Source organism: Centropristis striata, chromosome 7, assembly GCF_030273125.1.
Source record: "Centropristis striata isolate RG_2023a ecotype Rhode Island chromosome 7, C.striata_1.0, whole genome shotgun sequence".
NCBI lineage: Eukaryota > Metazoa > Chordata > Actinopteri > Perciformes > Serranidae > Centropristis > Centropristis striata.
In genome coordinates, this window is record NC_081523.1 from 35427425 (window position 1) to 35451098 (window position 23674).

A 23674-nucleotide genomic window follows, 5' to 3' on the forward strand; every position below is an offset into this window, starting at 1 on the left:
TGTTTGGAGAGCTCCTCAAATGTGATGATGGTTCATCTATATTCATATAATCTGCAGGATTCATTCTGTTAGTGTTGAACTTAAGTTGCAGGATTTCCTCCTGAAGTCAGATCATTACTCAGGTAAACTACATCCTGTGTGTGTGTGTGTGTGTGTGTGTCTCAGTGCTGGCTTTCATCAAGACTCGCTGTCGCTCCAGAACTCCCAGAATCCTCCTGCTGGGTCCTCCGGGGTCGGGGAAGAGTCACCAGGCCAGACTGCTGTCAGAGAGATACAAGATGGTGGACGGTACACACACACTCTCTCTCTCTCTCTCTCTCTCTCTCTCTCTCTCTCTCTCTCTCTCTTTAGGGACCTCCAGGGTCCCCAGAAAAATGTGGATTAGTTTATTTTCACTAGTTCACTATCGGACTGAGCTTAATGTGAGTCATTATTTTAGTCACTGGTTTCACTGAAAAGCTCTATTTTTCTCTGTAACCACAACCACACACAGTAACATCAAATCAGATTTATAAAATGTTTTTTGACCTCAGTGAATAATTATAAATGTTGGTCTTTCTCTCAGTGTGCTGTGCTCGGCTGCTCAGGTCTGCAGCAGCTGATGGTTCAGCTCTGGGAGAACAGATCCAACCGTACCTGGAGGGCGGGAGGCCAGGTACCCCAGCAGTTTGATTCCTGTGTGTGTCCCAGCAGCCTCACAAACACACACTCACACATCCTCCCCATCACTCTCACTGTTCACATCCTCTACAGAGAGTCATGTGACAGGTGTGTGTGGGTGTGTGTGTGTGTGTGTGTGTGTGTGTGTGTGTGTTTGATAATGAGCAGCTGGCAGTAAATAATAGAAACATGAATCTTCTCTGATAGAGACTCAGTTGTTCTGCAGGTCACCTGGGGCCTCATGTATCAACGCGTACACCACAAGTGAACTTGCCGTGAGAATGTGCGGAGAGCTTCGCAACCTTTCGAGTTGCCGTGAGAATGTGCTGTGGTACCGCAAACTTTTGTTTGGTGGAAACTACTTTCTTTTATGCTTTATTTAAAACGTGTTTCACATCTAAACTCAAACTACACACAACTGGCTTTGTGTTTACAGTGTATAGCTCTCGGTCAATGGAGGAAAAATGGCACTCTCCACCCTCAATAACCCGTTCTGAATATATATACAGTATATAAATGTTTTTTTTTATAGAAGATTGTATATTTTCTCAAGTCTATATATTTTGCTATTTACACTATTTTTTTACTGCAGGGATCAATAAAGTATTTCTGATTCTGATTAATATGGAGCGCACAAATTTTTCACAGATAACATGCCTTAACCACTGTGTCAAAGTCCCGGTCACCCATTGTTTCCCCTTTGGTTTAACATGGAAATGTTAACGCTGCAGTTGTACAGCGATCCATGGCACACAGATCCCTCTTTACCCGGAGAAAAAACGTGTGTGGGAAATCCTTTCAGAATAAGTCAGGTGTGGTGCATATTTGATCCTGTATGTGATGTTTAATTAGGACAACAAGTTAAGAGTGACTTTTCAACTGATGCGTAAAAACGATTCCGGCACACATTATGCACTGACTGCTCTATCGGTTGTAAAGAGACTGAAACAACGGTGGTATTTACAAGGCATGTGTTGAGGGACCCTTCTCTGATCCGGCTGCATTAACAGCCACAGTGACACCTTGTTGCTGATCCCAGACCTGAGGCACCAACAAGCTCATTTTCCAGCCTCCACCTCAGAGATCACCACGTCCCCCTCGCGAGCAGTGGCAGCACGTTGATTTGCCATTGTTTTGTCAATAATCAGCGGGCATGGCGGTGATTTATAGTCATTTGAATGTCATCTGCGTATTCATTTGTGGGAGGAGCCGGGGCGTGGCTGGTGGCTGGTGCATGTGCGCTCAGTTCTACGCTGGTTGTGATGTATCAAGGAAAGGTGCGCTGAACCTGGCGTAAGAACAGTTTGATACATGTGGAGGTGAGTTTGCGTACGTACTTTCCTAGTTTTGGGAGTACGCCATCTTTCAGTATGAAAGCTACGCACTCTTTGATACATGAGGCCCCATGATGAACACAGGAACTTGTTAATTATTAAAAACACACACACACACTTGCTTCACTGAGCTGCAGGCCAACATGCACTGTGTTGTTTCTTTAATACCGTTGTTGTTGTTGTTGCTGATTGGTTACTGACTCCTGGCCTGCTGGTCCAGTTCCAGACTCTGTGGTGCTGCAGGTTCTGGAGGAGCGTCTGAGCCGAGCCGACTGCAGCTGCAGAGGCTGGATCCTCCACGGCTTCCCCCGAGACCTGCAGCAGGCCCGGAGCCTGGCCCAGTCCAAGCACCAGCCCAACAGGTACTGACACCCACACCTGGCTCACCTGGAGGCCTCAGACCCACCACAGAACCAAACATCTGATGTTAGTCACAGTGTCAATATTATCATTATTATTATTATTATTATTATTATTATTATTATTATTATTATTATTATTATTATTATTATTATTATTATTATTAATAATAATAATAATAATACATTTGGTTTTTTATAGTGCTTTTAAAAGGTACTCGCTTAGTCGTTTAACATAACAGAGTTGAGACACACAAACACAAAATGCAGAAAAAAAAAAAAACGAAACAGAGATGAGAGATTATGAGTTTAGGTCTTGTAAGCCATCTTGAAAAAGTTTTGAGTAGATTTTTGAAGGCGTGGAGTGAGTCTGAATTGTGGATGTGAGTAGGGAGGGAGGTCCAGAGGGTTGGAGCAGCAGTGGAGAAAGCTCTGTCAAACATGAACTTTTTACATATTCATCATTTATTATGTGACCTCTGTGTGACCTCTGACCTGTCCTCAGAGTGTTCTTCCTGGAGCTGACGGATGAAGTGTGTGTAGAGAGAGTCAGTCTGAGAGCCACAGATCCTGTGAGTGGACAGAGGTCAGTGACTCAGAAACCATGTGCGCGCGCACACACACACACACACACACACACACACACTGTCAGCAACAGTCCCTACACTAACACTTGTACCTGTATACCTGTATACCTGTGGATGTGGTGGTGTAGGTTCCACGCTGTGAGCCGACCAGCTCCGAGCTCTGAGGTTCAGAACAGGCTGAAGACCAGACCAGAGGACAGCACACACACCGTGACACACACAATCACACAGTACAGGACTCACACTGCTGCCCTGCAGGTACACACACACACACACACACACACACACACACACACACACTGACGAACTGTTAAATCAGCTACAACATGTAACAGAAAACCAGCAGCTAGTCCGTTAGCTACATGCTAACATACAATCAGAATCTCTATTGGCACGCTAACTGAAATTAGCATGAGTTAACACACACTCACAGAGCATCATGCATGTCCATCCTCACTCTGTGTGTGTGTGTGTGTGTGTGTGTACAGTCAGTGTATCCAGATGCGGCTCATATTGATGCTGATCAGGATCCTCACTCTGTGTTCGAGGCTCTGGAGAGCAGACTTACAGCTGACTGACAAGAGGACTCACCTTGACCCACCTGGACTCACCTGGACCGACCTGAACTCACTTGGACTCACCTTGACCCACCTGGACTCACCTTGACCCACCTGGACTCACCTGGACTCACCTTGACCCACCTGGACCCAGCATGTTCCTGGTTTGTAACTAATAAAAAATTTTGTGTTGCTCAGTTCTCAGTCGTCTCTCTGTAGATGAGGTCTGATCTGGTTTCGGTCTATTTTTTTCTGCATGATGTGAACAATTCGTGCGGGAAAACTCCTGGAAAACCAGACCAGCTGAGAGCGTTTCAGTCCACCCAACAGTGAGCTGTCCGTCAGCCTGTAGCCCCGCCCCCTCCCTCTGCCTGCTCATGGGTTATTGCTACTGAGATTTCGGCTTTATCCCAAAGTCAAGGATCCTTCCTCTGGAGTCTGGTCTTTCAGAGACCAGAGTCCTTCCTATCACTGTAATAACCACAAATGGAGCCTTCAGTGTGCAGGTGTGTTTCATTGTGTAAACTGGATTCTTAAATTCAGCGTTGCAATTTCGAGTTCCAGTCTCCAGTTGAGACATGATGTGTCTTTGGCATCAGTATTCTGACACATATTAGTAAATATATTTATATATAAATTAGTGGAAATGGAAGAAGATGCTTTAAGGTTGAATCTCCACGATTTAGCAAATAAAAGCCACAAAGTGGATTAAACCTGAATATTTCACTGATCCTGGCTGAATTTGGCCAATATTTAGTTTCATAAAAGCAGCGAGATGTGTTCTGTTTCTCTTTTTTAAATTTTACAGTACAATTACAATTATTTATAAATAACAATAACAATTATTTACAAATAACAATAACGGAGACAGTCGGTCTGTTAACACAATAAACATGTATAACTGTCTGAATGGCATAGCTACGGATACTTTACACATAGTACATCATCATCTGACGCATTTGAATTAACAGTAATAATTTTAGTGACTGAGACGCATCAATTAACTAAACTGGTAATGTATCAAGATGATGTTTATTATCTTTTAGCTAAATATTCTGGCATTTGTTTATGCATATTTCCCTCTTGACTTTGAACATAAGTTTTGTAAGTTATGTGATAACAAATATTCAGTGTAAACTGAAAATACCTAGATATTTTAATGCATATTGCTCCTCTGCTTTTAAATCTCCCGGTAGACCGGTGACCGCAAGGCATTATGGGTACTCGGGGGATACACACAAGCATCCAACAGAAGGGCTCTGTCCTCCGGAGGATCCTGGACTTAGAATCCTTCAGATTCAGACGTTTGAGGATCCTTCCTTGACATTGGGATACAGACATAATAACCTGCTGTCTGTGGGTCAGCACAGAGGGCTTGTGGGTAATGAAGTCTAATGAGTCTGAAGGAGAGAATCAGAAACCTGTGACACACACACTTACACTGACTCTCAGGAGATGTGTGTGTGTGTGTGTGTGTGTGTGTGTGTGTGTGTGTGTGTGTAAGTGAGTGAGTGTGATGAGACGTCCCCTCAGGCAGCAGCGTCTCCAGAAACTCGTCTCAGAGTTCAGCTGAGAAACAGAAATGTGAAAATATTCAGAAACGTTTAAATCAGACGTCAGTTAGTTTCAGAGTAAACATCCAGGTTTTATTTTTAATGTCCGAACACAAACTGAGTGACAATTATTCTTATTCTTATTCTCATTATTATTATTATCTGTTTAATTAATTCCTCTCATTCTGAACTGTTTGTTTGTTTGTTCATCTTTTAATCGATCATTTTCGTGGATCTTAATAATATAATCTTAATTATCAGCGTTTAATAAAACTAGTGACAATCACTCTTATTCTTACATTATGGTATAAATGTTGGTGAGGGTGTCAGGTTTTTTTTTCTATTATTTGAAGGTTGTCAGTATAATCTGAGCTCCTATAATAACTATAATAATAATTATAATAGCAATAAAGTGTTAAAGACAGAAACCATCAGACTGTAAATCAGAGTGTTTCATAAACACAAACTTATTCAATACTTGTGGTTTTTTCAATGATTTTAAAATTCTGACTGTGCAAAAATAATTTTAAAAGTATCAAAATCAGTGATCATCACTGAAACAAAAATGAAATTCACCTCTAACATTTGTTATACAGGAAATATCATGTAATCATGCAAACAACAAGCCTATGTACTATGTACACTATATATAATTATGTTATTATATGTTATTAGAGAGATAAGATTCATTTGTTTCGTCTGTTTTGGAGATACAGACTTTCAATAAAATCATGGAAACTGATTTCAGATGTTTAAATAAATCTTTGTGTTTCATGACGAATCTTAAAATAACGTCCTTCACTAATATTCATATTTTTATGGTCAATTTTAGTTTGTAGAAATAATAGTGTTATATTTCAGTTTTCTGCTGCGTCTCATTATATTTATTGACTTTATGTTAAATATGATTTAGTTTCTGTTCCTTTTATACTCTCTCTGATATCTGTGAGTGAATCAGAAGCTGCTGAACATATAAATATATCTGAATGATGGATAAATGTACCAAAATAAAAGCGTGTGAGACGACGTGTCCTCAGGAGACGGACAGATGATGTCTCTGTCACATCTGAGAGACGTTTTACTTCGTTTACTTCAAACCTTCATGTTCAAATCTCTCGTTTATTTCTCCTGCTCATGATTGAAACGTCGCACTTCAAAGTGAGCGTTTTTGGTAAAATGACTATAATTAATCCTCGGCAGCGTCTCCGAGGCGTCTCCGTGTCCCAGCGGCGTCTCCTGACTGACAGCTCTATTTATAACGTCCTGTCAGGAACAGGAAGCGGCGGGGACAAAAACGAGACCTGACGGCTGCTGATGGGATGACGGACAGACTGTCCCCGTCTCCTGCAGAGACACGAGACAGTCTGTCCTCCTGCAGAGGCTGGAGACAGACTGTCCTCATGCAAAGACAAAGGCCAGTTTGTCCTTCTGCAGAGACACGAGACAGACTGTCCTCATGCAGAGACTGGAGACAGACTGTCCTCATGCAGAGACCGGAGACAGACTGTCCTCATGCAAAGACAAATGCCAGTTTGTCGTCCTGCAGAGACACGAGACAGACTGTCCTCATGCAGAGACTGGAGACAGACTGTCCTCATGCAGAGACACGAGACAGACTGTCCTCATGCAGAGACCGGAGACAGACTGTCCTCATGCAAAGACAAATGCCAGTTTGTCGTCCTGCAGAGACACGAGACAGACTGTCCTCATGCAGAGACATGAGACAGTCTGTCCTCATGCAGAGACTGTGGACTCTGTTCAGGGCAGGGTCAAAGACCTGGACCTGGTCTGCAGGTCTGTGTGTCTGTCCTCCCCTGAGTCTGTCCTGCATCTATGTATGTAAAATAATAGTATAATAATATTAAAATATAATAATTAAATAATGTCTATGTGATTCCTGTTCAACAGAAAAAAAATCCATAAAATGTCGAATAAAGTTATAACTGAATTCTGCACATTAATAACTTCCTGTCACTGTGTGAATATAAACACTTTATTGTATTCATACTGATAAAAAAAACAAAACATAAATTGGTAAAAACCATTAAATTATTTTATTCTATTCTATTATTATTATTATTATTATTATTATTATTATTATTATTATTATTATTATTATCATCATTATCATCATTATTATTATTGTTATTATTTTGACTCCAAAGACTTGTGTCTCAACATTGTTATGTTAAGCGACTTTGAGTACCTTATAAAAGCACTAGAAAAATCAAATGTATTATTATTATTATTACTTTTTTTATTTTTTATTTCTCAACATTTGTTGAAATATTTTTATTTATTTATTTATTTCCATAATATGAAACATATTTAAGTAAGTTTCCTGCATGTGTTCGGGTTACGTTTAAGTTTAAATTATATAAATAAAAAAGAAAACTAAACCCTTTCAAAATAAGACGTGACTCTTCTGCGCATGTCCACAAAACCAGCTGTGGAGGAGGCGGGGCTTCCGTGACGTAGCAGGAAGAGATTTCCACGCGTGTCGGTGTGTGTGAGAGTTTCAGGGTGAGTTCAATTTTTATTTTCTCATGTTTTAATCTTTCAATTTATAAAGTAAAACCTGTTTACAAACTGACCGGAAGCTGCTGCTGTTAGCATGAAGCTGGCGTCACTGAGCTACACACACACACACACGCACACACGTGTTTCTGTGTGTGTGTGTGTGTGTGTGTGTCTCTCTCTCTCTCTCTCTCTCTCTCTCTCTCTCTCTCTCTCTCTCTCTCTCTCTCTCTCTCTCTCAGCACGTTTTTATGTTTTATTTCTGTTTTTAATTGGAGCTAACATGCTCGTCGCGCGAGACTCTGTTCAGAAAAGTGTCACTTTAAGGTTCCTCACCTGGCAGACAGGTGAACTCAGCTAATGGAATATAAAATTAAACTGTGAACACATTAACAAGAGTCAGTCTTTGGTTCGGCAGGAGTCACATGAATCAAATGTTTGTGGTTTTGATACATTTGTCGGTTTCTCATCTGCTTTTGACCTAACGATTCATTAAAATGCTTCAAACTGGAGATCAGAGTTCAAACTGATGGTGTTGTAAAGTCCTACTGCACTTTGTTTACAAACAACTCTTACCTGTCTTTTGTTTGTTTGTTTGTTTTAATACAATCCCTTATAAAACAGAAACAAAGAACAATTAACACAACAGAGCACAACATTCTACAAACATTCAAAAATAATGCATGAAAATAAATAAAACAAATCACAGAGAGACATAAAATATTCTAAAAAAACAAGTAAGAAAAATTAAATTAACTATTTATTTTTAGATATAAACGGACATATAATTTAATCAAATATAATAATATGAAAAGCATATGATTTTTCATCAGTTATGTTTCTGTGATATTCTAACAATCTGTGTGTGTCTTTGTGTCTGTGTCTTTGTTTCTGCGTCTGTGTGTGTGTCTTTGTGTCTGTCTGTCTGTCTGTCTGTCTGTCTGTCTGTCTGTGTGTGTGTGCCTGTGTGTGGCTGTGTGCCTGTGTGTGTGTGTCTCAGGTGAGATGATGATGTCTTCAGATCAGCTGTGTCTGAACATCTGCAGCAGTGTTTCTTCGTCTTCTCCATCCTGCAGGAGGAAACCTCTAAGTGCTCAGCAGAGATGGGCCCGTGTGAGTGATCGATGGTTATTAATGTTAATTATTACTGATTATTGATGATTGATGGTCTCAGTCTGATCTGATGAGTTTATTCGTGCTGCAGAAGAAGCAGAATGCAGAGAAGAGGAGGATGGACTCCTCCTCAGAGGAGAAGAAGAGCTGCTCTAAGAAGAGGAGAGAGGAGGAGCCTGAAGCCCCGCCCCCTGCTGACACACAGGTAAACACACCTGTCGACCAATCAGGTTCCTCCTGGCCCTCCACTGTCTGACGGAGCAGAAACACTTTAATCCGAGACAGACTGCTGCTAGTGGAGCTGCCTTATATTATTACTATTATTATCATTACTATTATTATTATTACTATTAATATTATTATTTACTAATATCATTATTGTAATTATATTGTCATTATTATTATTATTGTTAAAATATTCTTATTATAATTCTGTTCCAGACTGCCAACACAGAGCAAACTGACAGGACACCACCGAAGAAGAAGACGACAGAGAAGAAGAAGAAGATGAAGAAGAAAGAGGAAAAGAAGAGTGAGGAGGACACAGTGAAGGAAACAGGAAGAAACATCAAGACGTCTTCTCTGTTCAAACACAACCCTGACATCCCAGACATCACCAGGTGAGACACAGACACACACAGACAGGACCTGCTGCTGTCAGAGGGTTGTCATGACCTGGCTCTAAGAGTCAGGACAAAAAGGGAGTCCACACCGTCTTTATTAAATCAAATTAAACCAAATGAAACCAAACTAAAGAATATGGTTATGGAGTGTGTAGAAGCAGTGGTATTGATAGTGTGGAACAAAGGAAAAGGACAACATAAAGCATCAAGCTAAACCAAACCAAACCTTACTGGGACCGAGGAGCCCAGAACAGGTCAGAGCCTGAGGAAGAGCACATGGCTGAAGTGGATTAAATACTCTAATCCAAAATAATACAATGGAAGAGACTTGCAGACAGAGAAACCACAGCCAGAGAAGAGGAGGAAGGGACACACTCAGAGGGTTATCAGCTTCATCCAGCTTCTGTCAAACATGTTTCCTCTCTTCTCTTCTCAGGCCCGATGTTTCTCAGTTGAAGGAAAAGATTTTCACCAGCGACTCATTTTCAGACCTGAACCTGCACCCACACCTGGTAACACACACACACACACACAGACACACACACCTGTTGACTTCATCTTCTCGTCTCTGAATGGCTGATTTCTATCACCAGGTGGCGACACTGAACAAAGTCCTGAACGTTTCCACAGTGACCAGGTGAGTTGACAGAGTCACGATGCCCCGAGACCTGCTGCCGCTCCTACCATAACTCTCTCTCAAACTGTCTGTGTGTGTGTATGGTGTGTGTGTGTTTGTGTCCAGTGTTCAGAAACAGACGATCCCGGCTCTTCTGTTGGGACGAGACGCTATCGTTCGCTCTCAGACCGGATCAGGTCAGAACATTATTATTATTATTATTATTAGTTTAGTTATTAGTTATATGTAGTTTATCAACAGTTTGAGTCTATAGCTGCAGGTGAGAAACTAACCTTGTCTCCGCAGGGAAGACTCTGTCCTACGCCGTCCCGCTGGTCCAGAGTCTGCAGGCCACACAGCAGAAGGTCAGCAGGTCAGACGGTCCTCTGGCTGTCATCATTGTCCCCACAAGAGAGGTTAGACAGGCACACACACACACACACACACACACACACACACGCCTGTTTATTAGTTTATCACCTGTCTAACACAATTTACTGTCTGTCTCTCTTTCTCTCTGCCTGTCTGTCTCTCAGCTCGCCCAGCAGACGTTTCAGATCTTCCAGAAGCTTCTGAAGGTAACAAATTGATTATTAACAGACTTTAATAAAACATTTTCGACGACTCTTGGATCATCAGATTAGTTTATGATGATCTGTGTGTGTGTTTGTGTGTGTGTGTGTGTGTGTTTGCAGCCATTCACCTGGATTGTCCCTGGAGTCCTGATGGGAGGAGAGAAGAGGAAGTCAGAGAAGGCCAGGTACTGTTAAGTCGTGTTTCCATCAGGGTAAAAAGTGGCTGGCATTTAAAAATTCATGCTGTGGAAAAAGGATGAGCTTATTATGCTCTAATATGGTTATAAAACTAAAACAACACCGATACAACGATACTATCGTTTATCATGATAGTTTCTGGGTAAATACATCGTCCTAAAAAATGTGTTATTGTGGCAGGTCTAGGCATGTCTCCATAGTAAAAATAGGCCCCAGAGGGATTTCCGAGACTCTGGAGGTGATGTATGGTTTTCAATCGTCGCGTAATCACTTAATGACAGTTTGGACTGTCACATCACATTCATGACGGAATTAACACCGTAGACGCGCCAAACATAAACAATAAGGAAGGAGACAGAGATGGAAGGAGCAGAGCTGCTGAGTTTCTGTCGCTGTTCATGCAAAAAAAAAAAATGTTGTTGTGACTACTCGCTGGCTTTTAAAATTGGTGCTTGTTTTTGTGGCAATGAGCTGCTGCTGGGAGAGGAGATCTACAGCTGCTTCAGACACTGACCTGTGTGTGTGTCTGTGTCTGTGTGTGTCTGTGTGTGTGTGCAGGCTGCGTAAAGGCATCAACATCCTGGTGTCAACTCCTGGTCGTTTGGTGGATCACATCAAGAACACGCTGAGCATTGCCTTCAGCGCCGTCCGCTGGCTGGTCCTGGACGAGGCCGACCGGTAACTAATAACTAACGGTGTCTGAACCAGGAGGCAGCAGGTTTAAACTCTGGAACTTCAGTTTAAACTCTGAAACTTCAGTTTAAACGTCGTCTGAATCACTACAGAAATCTATTTGTAATTGTTTTGAGCTGTTTGAGGTTGAGATAAAACAGTGGGGGACCGACAGCAGAGACCTCAGGAAATCCATTTGTTATTAACAAACTGTTTCAAATATGAGACGACTTTTACAATCTGTTAATGATCTGAACTGTGGCTGCTCAACTATTCTTAAACATCATGCATTTATTGAACTTCTCAACAACATATGCCCATAAAAAAACATAAAATACATAATAACATAATAATATAGAAATGTAACATAAGTGCACTTCTGAAAACTACCGAACAAACTCAATATATGAACATAATGAATAATTAAAGTCGCAAAGTCCCTCTGTTAAAAAAAGGCATGTGCAGAAGAGGTTACAATCTGCCAAAGAACACATCAACTGGCCTAAAGAGAAATGGAGGAACATTTTGTGGACTGATGAGAGTAAAATTGTTCTTTTTGGGTCCAAGGGCCACAGACAGTTTGTGAGACGAGCCCCAAACTCTGAATTCAAGCCACAGTACACAGTGAAGACAGTGAAGCATCATGATATGGGCATGTTTCTCTTCTATGGTGTTGGGCTTATTTATCTCATACCAGGGATCATGGATCAGTTTGCATATGTCAAAGTACTTGAAGAGGTCATGTTGCCTTATGCTGAAGAGGACATGCCCTTGAAATTGATGTTTCAACAAGACAATGACCCCAAACACACTAGTAAACCAGCAAAATCTTGGTTCCAAACCAACAACATTGAAGTTATGAGTGGCCAGCCCAATCCCCGGACCTTAATCCGATTGAGAACTTGTGGGGTGACATCAAAAATGCTGTTTCTGAAGCAAAACCAAGAAATGTAAACGAATTGTGGAATGTTGTTAGAGAATCTTGGAGTGGAATAACAGCTGAAAGGAGCCACAAGTTGGTGACTCCATGCCACACAGATGTGAAGCAGTTATAAAAAACTGTGATCATACAACTAAATATTAGTTGAGTGATTCACAGGATTGCTAAATCGTAGAAACAAAAAAGTTTGTACAAAATAGTTTTGAGTTTGGAAACTCAACGGCAGACACTGCTATATTTTTTAACACACCCCTTTCAACTAATTGCCCAATTGCACAGCCTTAAGAGCTGCATATCACCAATGCTGGGTCTTGTTGGTTTTCAGAGAATCTACTGCACCTACTGGTACCTTGTTTACCATGTAGCAACAAAAATATACTAAAAACCTGGATTAATCTGGTTAGTCACATTGGACTGCTATTATTTTGAACACTACTGTATATACCAAATTCATCTCTACGACAAACCTGTTTTAGGGGCTCAATTCTAGGGGGCGCTAGTAGGTCATTTTGCCACGCCCATTTCTGAAACCAATGAAATATGTACATTTTCGACAATAATAATTTGATGTTGTTTATGTCTTGTTGTTGTTGTTGTCAGGACGTTGGATCTGGGCTTTGAGAAAGATCTGACTGTCATATTAAACAGTCTGAACTCTAACGGGCCACGCCGGCAGAACGTGCTTCTGTCCGCCACGCTCTCACATGGTGAGTAACGTTCAGACGAGACGGCGTGAGTCATTTATCGCGTCTGGCGTCAGTAAAACATCACGCTGTGTTTCAGGTGTCACCCGATTGGCGGACGTCTGTCTCAACGATCCAGTCAGCATCCACGTGTCTGGCCCCGCCTCCTCTGACATCACCTGCAGCTCTGCCGTGACCTCCGATGACCTTGGCGCGGCCAGCCAATCAGAGAGCTTCGCCGTGCCGGAGTCCCTGCAGCAGTTTGTGGTGGTGGTTCCCAGTAAGGTCCGGCTGGTCTGCCTCGCCGCCTTCATCCTTGACAAGTGCAAGGTGAGCTCAGGATGTTCACCCGCCGCGAGCGGATTGGTCGACAGCCGTCACATGATGATGATGATGATGATGTCGTTGTTGTTGTTATAGTTTTCTCAGAACAACAAGCTGATCGTGTTTGTGTCGAGCTGCGAAGCCGTCGAGTTCCTGCACACGCTTTTCACCTCCGTCCTCTCAGCAAATCAGAAGCCTCAACTCAGCTTCCTGCGTCTCCATGGCAACATGAAGCAGGAGGTAAGAATGCTGCTCCGTAATCCGTATCAGGCAGGGTCTGTCACTACCCGATCTGTATCAGAAACCCGTTTTGTTCTACTTCCTGTCACCACTGTTGTTAAGTCAAGATATATGTACACTTTAGTAATTGACAGAATAAAATTAGGTCATTTTATTTTTTTCCAAACATTTTCACAGTTTTGTTAGTGGTTAGTGGAATCAGCCCCATATGTTTATTTTATTATCTTTAAATTGTAGACAGTCTCATTAAACAAAATAAATAATAAATCGGCTTCATATGACATATTCATCAAAACGAGTGAAAAGTGTTTGAGGATAAATATTTTTATTGTCTCCATATTTTAACATTCTTTACAAAAGCAAGAAATACATGTTTAATAAATAAAAAAATGTTTTGAATCTTCTATTAAAAAGTTTTTAGAGGAAATAGAATCAAAGGTGTTTCATGTTCAGATCAGCAGAGACACAATGAGAGAAATTTTATCAGATAAACATGTTGAGGCTGTGAAGCTGAAGGTGCAGTTGTACAGATGGAGCGCTCCCTGACCTCAGGTGTGTTTGTTTTGTCCACCAGGAGCGCTCGGAGGTGTTCCAGCAGTTCTCTGTGTCTCAGGATGGAGTCCTGCTGTGTACGGTCAGTTTCTGCTCCTCACACTAACTCACAGTGCCTGAAGTTTAATATTCAGTTCTAACAGGTGAATGTGTTTCAGGACGTGGCAGCCCGAGGCCTGGACCTGCCGCAGGTCACCTGGATCATACAGGTGAGTGTTATTACTCAGACTGAGGGGGTCCTGGAGAGCTGAACAGGTCTAATAATTCATCATGATTAAAGAGAAAATACTGTTCTCTGTCACTTTGAGTGAATGTTTCTTCTTTGTTCCTTTAACAAAGATTTAAGATTTCTCTGATGACGTGTTAATTCGTTATCAATAAGTTGAGAAATCGGACTTTTTAAAGGTTGTTTCCTGTTGTTCCTCCTGATGTCAGATCAGCTGAAGGATACACACCTTTATTTTCACTCAGTATATTTACATGACACTTGAAATAAACAAATTATTGCCTTAATCTGACCATAACTGGACGACTGAAGTGCATGTAAACGTGTTAGTCCGACTGATGTCGGAGTTCTCCAACTCCCATTAAGACACCCGGCATGTATGACAAAAACAACGCACCCCCCCACCCCCTGCGCTGACGTATGACCACAGAACAAAAACATCCAAAAAAAAATCTGGTCGCAGAAGAAGAATATCCCTTCAAAACCATCAAGAGAGAATATGGGACAGTGAGCACCTTCTCTGCACAACGAGTAACATGAACATTACGTACAAAATGAACAGAGCTGCACGATTATCCATCTTGTTGTTCTTGTTGTTCAAAAATGCTGGTTTCCCACCTTCCTCCACTTTATTGTGACGTAATAGGTCAACAGAAAGGCTGTATTAACCCCCTGAAACGACACATATCGCCACCTAGTGTTGAGGAGGACACAGTCCCGTCAGTTAAACTGGGACAAGGACAGAAGTCTGATTAGATGCCAAAATCTGATTTTAAGCAGCTCGATTCAACTGTCCATGTGAACACACAGTTATCTCCAGATATTTTAGGACTTCTATTAATAAAAACCAAAAAATATTATTACATTGTGTGTGTGTGTGTGTGCGTACAGTACACGCCCCCGGCGGCGGCGGCAGAGTACGTGCACCGCGTGGGGCGGACGGCTCGTATCGGGGGCCAGGGCAGCAGCCTCCTCTTCCTCACGCCGGCTGAGACCGCCTTCATCACCGAGCTGGCCAATCACAACATCAGGTCTGTTCTGTTTTCTGTTCTGCCGGTTCTGCTGACGGTCCCGGTCCTGGTTCTGACTGTGGGGGGGGCGGGGCTTGTTGTGTTTCAGCCTGGCGGAGCTGAAGCTGCAGGACATCCTGTCCAGTCTGATGAGGGACGACACCTACAAGGGGCGGGGAAAGTATCACAGCAAGGTAAGACCAGGTCCAGAGGTCCGAAGGTCTCTGAGGTGGTTTCAGACTCCAGGTTCCTGGTGTCTGGGTCAGTTCAGGACTCCTGAACAGGACTTCACAGATGTTTAAGGGTCCGTCAGGTGGTTTCAGCTGTTCTTCGGAGAGTATCCCAAATTTTAAACCATAATTGTATCTCTAAGGTTCCACTCTGAAGGAGGTTTCAGGTGATCCCAGCAGTCTGGGGGGGGCGGATGTCCTGAGGTCAGTGGTACCAGGAGCTTCCTGGGTCGTTTACGAGGATTTCAGGGTATCTTTGGGATTTGTTGAGGATCTTTGTTCTTTCAGGGGTCCTAGTGGTGTATTTGGAGGTTCTGTCAGTCTTTGAAGGGTTAAAGGGGTTTTTGACTGAGTGCCAGACCTCCTGAAAGGTCTTTCCAGGGATGTTGAGGTTTCTGAAGGTTTTCAGAAGATTTCAGGAAATTTAATAGGGTTTCCTGAGTCCAACCTGTACATGGATCGTTAAAGGAGCTCCACGGTTCCTTCATGTGGTTCAAAGGGGCTCCTGGGAGTTTGAGTTGGTTCCAAGACTTTATCGGGTCGTTCGTTTTAGAAAACATTGGTGGGTTCCAGGAGACTTTGATAGGAATATGTGGACACTTCCCAGAGATTTCAGGGTGTTTGAATCGGGCAGAGGATCACTGAGAGTTGAAGGTCTTCTGGGGCGTCCTGGAGCTTTAAGCTCGGTTTAAAGGATTTTAGGACATTGTCAGGGTCCTTTTTGCACTTTCCCTTTTTGAGTTGAAATGATGAAGTATCTGCTCTGTCTGCAGCTGATCGAATCAGACGGTCCTTCTTGTTTGAGGTCTTGGTTTGCTTTGAACTGACTCTGGACTTGGTCCATCTCAGGCACAACAAACTGCTGATGGTTTGATTTTGTGCAGACAAACTGATAGAATCCTGAGAAAGGTCCAGAATCCTGCATAGCCTTTGGGTTGGGTCTCTGGTTGGGCAGATGGATGACGGCTGCAGACCCTGAAGCAGCATTGTGATTTAAGGCCCTCATCTCCTCTGTCCTGACACTTTCAATGCTAAAAAAGTTTGCAACCGAAGTATCAACACTTTTTCCTGAATTCAGTTTGAACGAATCCAAAGTAAAAGAATTTCTTCAAACTAATTTTATGAACAAACTGACTTAACGGTCAGGATCCACAGACTTCATTTGACTATTCCTTTGTCTTTCCTGTGGCAGTTTGTCTTGACAACTCACTGACGACATCCTCGTCCATCCAGATGTTTCATTCTGGATTCATCACATGTCAGTTTGGTTGTCCAGTCCTGATCCGGCCGATTCAGGTTCTGGGGTGTTCTGTTAGTCTTTATTTTTACATGACATTACATGTCATTTAGCTGACATGTATCTGTCTGTTCTGCTGTTTTCAGGAAGTGTTGGGATCTAAGGAAGGGATGGGAATAATTCATGGATGATCGATTAATGGTCGTTAAGAATTTGGTCGATCACGTGGAATTTTTAATCGATCTGTGTATTTTTTCATCTTAATCTTATCTCTGACTGCGTATCAGTATCACTGAACTGAAACACGCTGAGCATTCAGTTCTGTGGCCGTATGTCAAATACTAATAATAATGAACTGAGAACTGATTATTATTATTGCAAACTGAAAGTTGCGATAGCAATTATAAAACACACAGAAAGACAAGAGTAACTAGGACTGCAAGCAGTACTGAACGGGCCCTCGCAGAGTGGAGCCGTCGGAGGAGGGCACGTCGGGGTAGGGCACGTCGGGGGAGGCCACATCGGGTGCGGCAATGTGGGCTCAGTCCCTATGCGTCCCAAATGGCGTTTCTCCTACCACTGTGCTCGGGGTAGGTGTAAAACATGTTACTTGCTGTTGCCAGCAGGGGGCGCTATGACTGTGTGTCAATTTTGACATGTGGGTGTGTTCAGGGCTGGACCCTAATCACGTGTGTGAAATTTGGGACAGATTGGACAAGGTATGGTCAAGTTATCCAGTCTGGTGTTAGATGGCGAGACGCCATATTTTGCCGCCATGCCACGCCCACATAGTGTGACATTCGGTAAAGCTTTCAATAACTTTTAATCCCAAAGGCCTTGTGATGGTACTGACCAAATTTGAAGTCCATGGGGTGAAATCTGTCGGAGGAGTTTGTTAAAGTATGCAGCGTGGAAATGGGAAAAAATGATGAATTGTGCGATATTCAAAAGAAGATGGCGGACTTCCTGTTTGATTTGAGGTATGGGTCCAAGAGGCTTTTTGGTGCGTCTCCACATGATTCATGTGTGTACCAAATTTCGTGTCTCTACGTGAAGCCTACTGCTCGGGCTAAGTATAAAACATGTGACTTCCTGTAGCCAGCAGGGGGCGCTATGACTGTGTGTCAATATTGACATGTGGGTGTGTTCAGAGGAGGACCCTCATCACGTGTAAGAATTTTGTGCCAGATGAGACAATGTATGGTGAAGTTATAGAGTCCCGTGTTTCATGGCGAGACGCCATATTTTGGCAGCATGCCACGCCCACATAGTGTGACCGCCGGTAAAGCTTTCAATAACTTTTGATCCCAAAGGCCTTGTGATGGTACTGACCAAGTTTGAAGTCCATGGGATGAAATCTGTAGGAGGAGTTCGTTAAAGTATGCGACCTGGAAATGGCGAAAAACGATGACAAGTGCGATATTCAAACCAAGATGGCGGACTTCCTGTTGGGTTTGAGGTATGGGTCCAAGAGGCTTTTTGGTGCGTCTCCACATGATTAATGTGTGTACCAAATTTCGTGTCTCTACGTGAAACCTACTGCTGGGGCTAGGCGTTAAAGTTGTTACTTCCTGTTGCCAGCTGGGGGCGCTATGACTGTGTGTCAATATTGACAGATTGGTGTGTTCAGAGGTGGACCCTTATCACGTGTAAGAATTTTGGGCCAGATGAGACAATGTATGGTGAAGTTATACAGTCTCGTGTTTCATGGCGAGACGCCATATTTTGCCGCCATGCCGCGCCCACATAGTGTGACCGTCGATAAAGCTTTCAATAACTTTTGATCCCAAAGGCCTTGTGATGGTACTGACCAAGTTTGAAGTCAATTGGATAAAATCTGTAGGAGGAGTTCATTAAAGTATGCGACCTGGAAATGGCGAAAAACGATGACAAGTGCAATATTCAATCCAAGATGGCCGACTTCCTGTACGTTTTCGGGTATGGGCTCTTGAGGCTTTTTGGTGCGTCTTCCCATGATACACATATGTACCAACTTTCGTGTGTCTACGTGAAAAAAACCTATATTGTGAGGATGTTTTGAATATTTTGAGGGGGCGCTAGTGAGTCATTTTGCAAGGTCCATTCCCGCGAATACCAGAATACGTAAATTTCAAATCTGATTTATGTATATTCCAAATATGGGGAGTTTTTGAATATGATAAAGGCCTCAAATAAGCGATTTACTCCCCCTAAAAATAATAATAATAATAAACGGACCAATTTCAATAGGGTCCTCGCACCGTTAGTGCTCGGTCCCTAACTATCTTACTGTATCAAACTTGTCTAGCATGAATTACTGAGTTTAATTTTATCCAAAACTCATTTAAACAAAAAAAACATTTAAATATGAAGATTACTGTGAAAACTAACCTCATGCCTCTTCAGGAGCTAAAACATAAAACATTAAACTCCTTGACGATATCTTTACAGTTTAATCTCACTGAGTTAGTTTAACAATAAACAGGAAGTCTCTTTTCAACCTTTCAAAATAAAAGAGTCCATTATCAAAACAGGCTTTTGCATAGTACTGTATATTTATCTTTTACTTTGGGCATGTATGCATGCAGTGATTAACAGATTAATTGATCGTTAACGTTATAGATAATCAAGTTGGCAGGTTCCTTCCAAATGCCCATCCCTAGTCTGAGGACTCCTGCTGGTCTTGGTCTTGGCTCTGCCCGTCTCTGAGTGGCCTCGGTGTCTCTGAAGGACTCAGCATGAATCTGTGGTGATGTTTGAACCAACAGGCAGCTGAACCACCTGCTGTTTCTGTCACAGCGACGGGAATCATTTTTTAAAAACACTTGTTCCTTTTTCTTTTTAAAGACCCGAACGTGTCGGTGTCACCAACAAAGATTCAGAGTACAGAGACTCTGAGGGGGAGCAGCGGGGGGCAGGATCTGAAGGATCCATCAGACAGGCTGATTGAAGCCTTTTCAGCAGAGACCTGATGAGTCCTGCAGCAGGTAGAGACAGGAAGTGAGTCTGACACCAGACAGGAAGTGAGTCTGACACCAGACCGGCTTTAAACACGCCGGGACATCTGTTGAACACTGAACAGATTCTGAAAGACCCAGAGATCAAATCAGCTCTGTTCATATCTGTCACACTGGTTTAATACTGTTTACTGTCTGTCTGTCTGTCTGTCTGTCTGTTTGTCTGTCTGTCTGTCTCTCTCTCCGTCTCTCTCTCCGTCTCTCTGCCTCTCTCTCTCTCTGCCTCTCCGTCTCTCTGCCTCTCTCTCTGTCTGTCTCTCTCTCCGTCTCTCTATCTCTCTCTCTGCCTGTCTCTCTGTCTCTCTGTCTGCCTGCCTGTCTGTCTGTCTGTCAGAGTTCGTCTGCAGCTCTGCAGCAGGAGACGAGGGAGCGAGCAACGGTTCTTCAGACAGAGTTTGAGAACTTTGTTCACTCAGATAATCAGTCACAGCAGAACGCCAAGAAAGGTTTGTTTGTTTTATTTAAACATCAGAACAAAGCACATACAGTCTGGGGGTTTAACTCTGCACAGAAATATTACGGAACATGCAAACATGAAAAGTTTGTTTGTTGAATTATAAATCAAAACTACATTTTTTTTTATTGATACATTTATGTTGTTGTTTTTTTTGCCAAAATCATGATAACATTTTTAGAGTTCACATTCACATTTTAAATGTAAATGTAATTAAAATCTTGATGGTTGTTTCAGTGCTTCAGCTCTGTCAGTCAGTAGACTTTCAGGGTTGATCAATCTGTTTCTGTTTGTTTCTGTTTTGATGCTGTAATATTCATGAAATAATGTTGTGCTGTCTGAACCTGTGATGTCACAGCGCTGCAGTCCTTCCTGCGGGCGTACACCACCTACCCCGCCCACCTGAAACACATCTTCCACATCCGCTCGCTGCACCTGGGACACACCGCCAAGAGCTTCGGCCTCCGGGATGCCCCGCAGGGCCTCAGCGCTGCCACCAGAGGCCCCCAGGGGACCAAGACCAAGACCCAGAACCAGAACCAGAACCAGAACCAGACCAGGAGTCCAGTCAAGAACCAGAACAAGACAGCAGGAGGGAAGAGGTGAGAGAGAGAGAGAGAGAGAGAGAGAGAGAGAGAGAGAGAGAGAGAGAGAGAGAGAGAGAGAGAGAGAGAGAGAGAGAGAGAGAGAGAGAGAGAGAGAGAGAGAGAGAGAGAGAGAGAGAGAGAGAGAGAGAGAGAGAGAGAGAGAGAGAGAGAGTGTGTGTGTGTGTGTGTGTTTGTGTGTCTGACATGTCGGTCTGTTTGTGCTCATTAACACACACACACCCTGCTGAGCTGACAGACATTAAACACACACTCCTGTTAATTGTTAAAGCTCCTTCAGTCACAGATCATGTTTACTGTGTGTGTGTGTGTGTGTGTGTGTGTGTGTGTGTGTGTGTGTATATGTGTGTGTGTGTGTGTGTGTATATGTGTGTATGTTTGTGTGCGTGTCCAGACATGCCTGCTGTGAGGGAGAAGCTGTGAACAACAACAACACACAGTTGTTGGTCAGTAGAGAGATAATTACAGGTGTGTGTGTGTGTGTGTGTGTGTGTGTGTGTGTGTGTGTTGCTGATCAGCTGTGTGACGATGTCTTCGGGTAAAAGTTACGTTTTTAAAACCTAAATCAGAAATAAAAATTTGTTAATAAATTATTTTATGCGGTTAAAGTGTATCAGGGTTTACAACATGTGATGTGAGTATATTCAGTTTTATCTCAAACTATTTTCAGGTTGATCCCATTTGTTCAGCACATTTGATATGGATTTAAGCAATTATTTAATTTTGAGAATTGATAATAGGGGTTATAATCCCTCCAGAATCCCACATTCAGACTCCAAGACCTTTAGAACAGCAGAGAAAATCCATGCTGTGATTTGTTTTCAGAAACTTTTGACATTTAGCAGATTTGTGTATTTTGTTCGATTGTATGGGAGCACTTGTGTTGTGTTGCCTGAGAATCCCCTCAGTTTTCCTGTCAGACCCGATTTATGCGGCTCACAGACTGTTTAGGGACCCGTGGATTATCAGCATAAAGTGGGTATGTCAGTAAAAAGGAGACTCAAACTCCCTCTTCTTTTGTTCAGATTCTGATCAGTTTCTCGTCCTCAGGTTCTCTCCCGGTCAAAGGGAGGCCGGTCTGATCCGATCAGAGTTCTCCAGCGGGTTGGACGGAGCAGACGCCAAAAAGAAGAAGAAGAAGAAGAAGAAGAAGGCGTTTGGTCAGTCAGGAGAGGAGGAGGTATAAGGAGATAATAAATTGCGTGTCTTCCTTCAGCTGACGAGCTTTAATAATCTACTGAACTATTTTCAGGACTTTTTATAGTTGAGTTATTCTCAGATTATTATCATGTGATCAAGATGTTTGTTATTTAAATATAAACAACACGTATTTCTACTGTTTGATGTCTTTGATGATTTATTTTTCAATGTTGGAAAATAAAAAGTTTTGCTTTTGAGGGCAAAAAAAAACAGGAACCATCTGAACTCCAGTTTCCATATGTCTCACTTCTTACGGCTCAAAATTACAGTAATACTACAGAAACTAAAGTCATACTACGGTACAACTACAGTCATACTACAGAAACTAAAGTCATACTACAGAAGCTAAAGTCATACTACAGTAGAACTACAATCATACTACAGTCATACTAAAGTAAAACTACGGTCATACTACAGTAATAGTACAGTAATACTACAGTCATATTACAGTAATACTACAGGCAGTAAAACTACAGTCTTACAACAGTCAAACTACGCTCATACTACAGTCAAACTGCAGCCATACTACAATAATACTACAGTCATACTACAGTAAAACTACAGTTATACTACATTTGTACTACATTTACATTTAGCCATTTAGCAGACGCTTTTATCCAAAGCAACTTACAGGAAGAATAAAAGCAAACAATCAAGGTATAGTGCAAAAAGAGCTATTAGTGCAGCAATAAGTGCTAGTGGAAATTCTTTAAGGAGTAGAATTCTTCCTCTGAAGAGCTGGATCTTCAGGAGTTTTTTAAAGGTAGAGAGGGACGCCCCTACTCTGGTTGGAACTGGTAGTTTGTTCCACCAACGGGGAACAAGAACTTCAAAGAGTCTGGATTGCCTTGGACCAACGGGGGGCAGAGCCAGGTGCCGTTCATTGGAAGAGGTCGTGAGGTAGCATATGTCTGAATCAGGGCGTTCAGGTAGGTAGGTGCAGTACCCGAGACAACTTTGTAGGCCAGCATTATGGATTTAAATTTGATGCAGGCTGCAACAGGTAGCCAGTGGAGCTCAATGAGCAGCGGTGTGACGTCACCTTTTTGGCTGGTTGTAGACCAGGAGCACCGCCGCGTTCTGGATCATCTGAAGCTGTTTTACTGTGCAGGCTGGCAGGCCCGTCAGGAGGGTGTTACAGTAGTCAGGTTTTGAGATGACAACAGCTTGTGTCAAGAGTTGAGTAGCATGTTGAGTTAGGCAAGGTCTGATTTTTCTGATGTTGTAAAGTGCAAAGCGGCATGACCGGGTAACTGAGGCGACATGACTGGAAAAGGGGAGTTGGTCATTAATCATCACACCTAAGTTTCTCACCACCCTGGTGGGGGCAAGACACAGGGAGTCAATTTTGATGTTGATGTTGTGGTGTATTGTAGGTTTAGCAGGGAGGACCAGCAGTTCAGGTTTTGAAAGGTTCAGCTGGAGGTGATGTGCCTTCATCCAAGTGGCTATGTCAGAGAGGCAGTCAGAGACCCGCGCAGAGACCGATGGGTCATCAGGAGGGAATGACAGGTAGAGCTGAGTGTCATCTGCATAGCAGTGATAGGAAAAGCCATGTGAGCGGATAACCTCACCCAGAGAGGTGGTGTAGATACCGAATAGCAGGGGTCCCA

General features: G+C 42.6%; 2 protein-coding genes across 5 annotated transcripts in view; both read left to right on the forward strand.

The window, feature by feature from the left end:
• ak8 (adenylate kinase 8) overlaps positions 1-3536 on the forward strand; it is a 13539-nt gene extending 10003 nt beyond the window's left edge. For all 3 annotated transcript variants that reach the window (XM_059337372.1, XM_059337373.1, XM_059337374.1), the window contains 6 exons: positions 166-288; positions 566-655; positions 2215-2356; positions 2859-2939; positions 3069-3198; positions 3429-3536. In XM_059337372.1, coding sequence (XP_059193355.1) covers positions 166-288; positions 566-655; positions 2215-2356; positions 2859-2939; positions 3069-3198; positions 3429-3518 — 656 coding nt within the window. In that variant the 3' untranslated portion in view covers positions 3519-3536. The remainder of the gene's footprint in view (positions 1-165; positions 289-565; positions 656-2214; positions 2357-2858; positions 2940-3068; positions 3199-3428) is intronic.
• Positions 3537-7514: 3978 nt separating this feature from the next.
• Positions 7515-22286, forward strand: ddx31 (DEAD (Asp-Glu-Ala-Asp) box polypeptide 31). 2 transcript variants are annotated; one of them, XM_059336199.1, is made up of 21 exons: positions 7515-7573; positions 8568-8680; positions 8772-8885; positions 9122-9300; positions 9740-9815; positions 9897-9940; positions 10046-10116; positions 10226-10335; positions 10456-10497; positions 10615-10679; positions 11251-11370; positions 12905-13011; positions 13088-13317; positions 13408-13551; positions 14126-14185; positions 14262-14312; positions 15221-15360; positions 15449-15533; positions 20137-20248; positions 20615-20858; positions 21912-22286. In XM_059336199.1, the coding sequence occupies exons 2-21, from the start codon at positions 8573-8575 to the stop codon at positions 22045-22047; spliced, it is 2238 nt and encodes a 745-aa protein (XP_059192182.1). In that variant the 5' UTR covers positions 7515-7573; positions 8568-8572; the 3' UTR covers positions 22048-22286. The 2 variants fall into 2 exon arrangements, with proteins under 2 accessions (XP_059192182.1, XP_059192181.1); XM_059336198.1 differs by lacking the exon at positions 7515-7573 and adding an exon at positions 7810-7914.
• The last annotated feature ends 1388 nt before the right edge of the window (positions 22287-23674 follow it).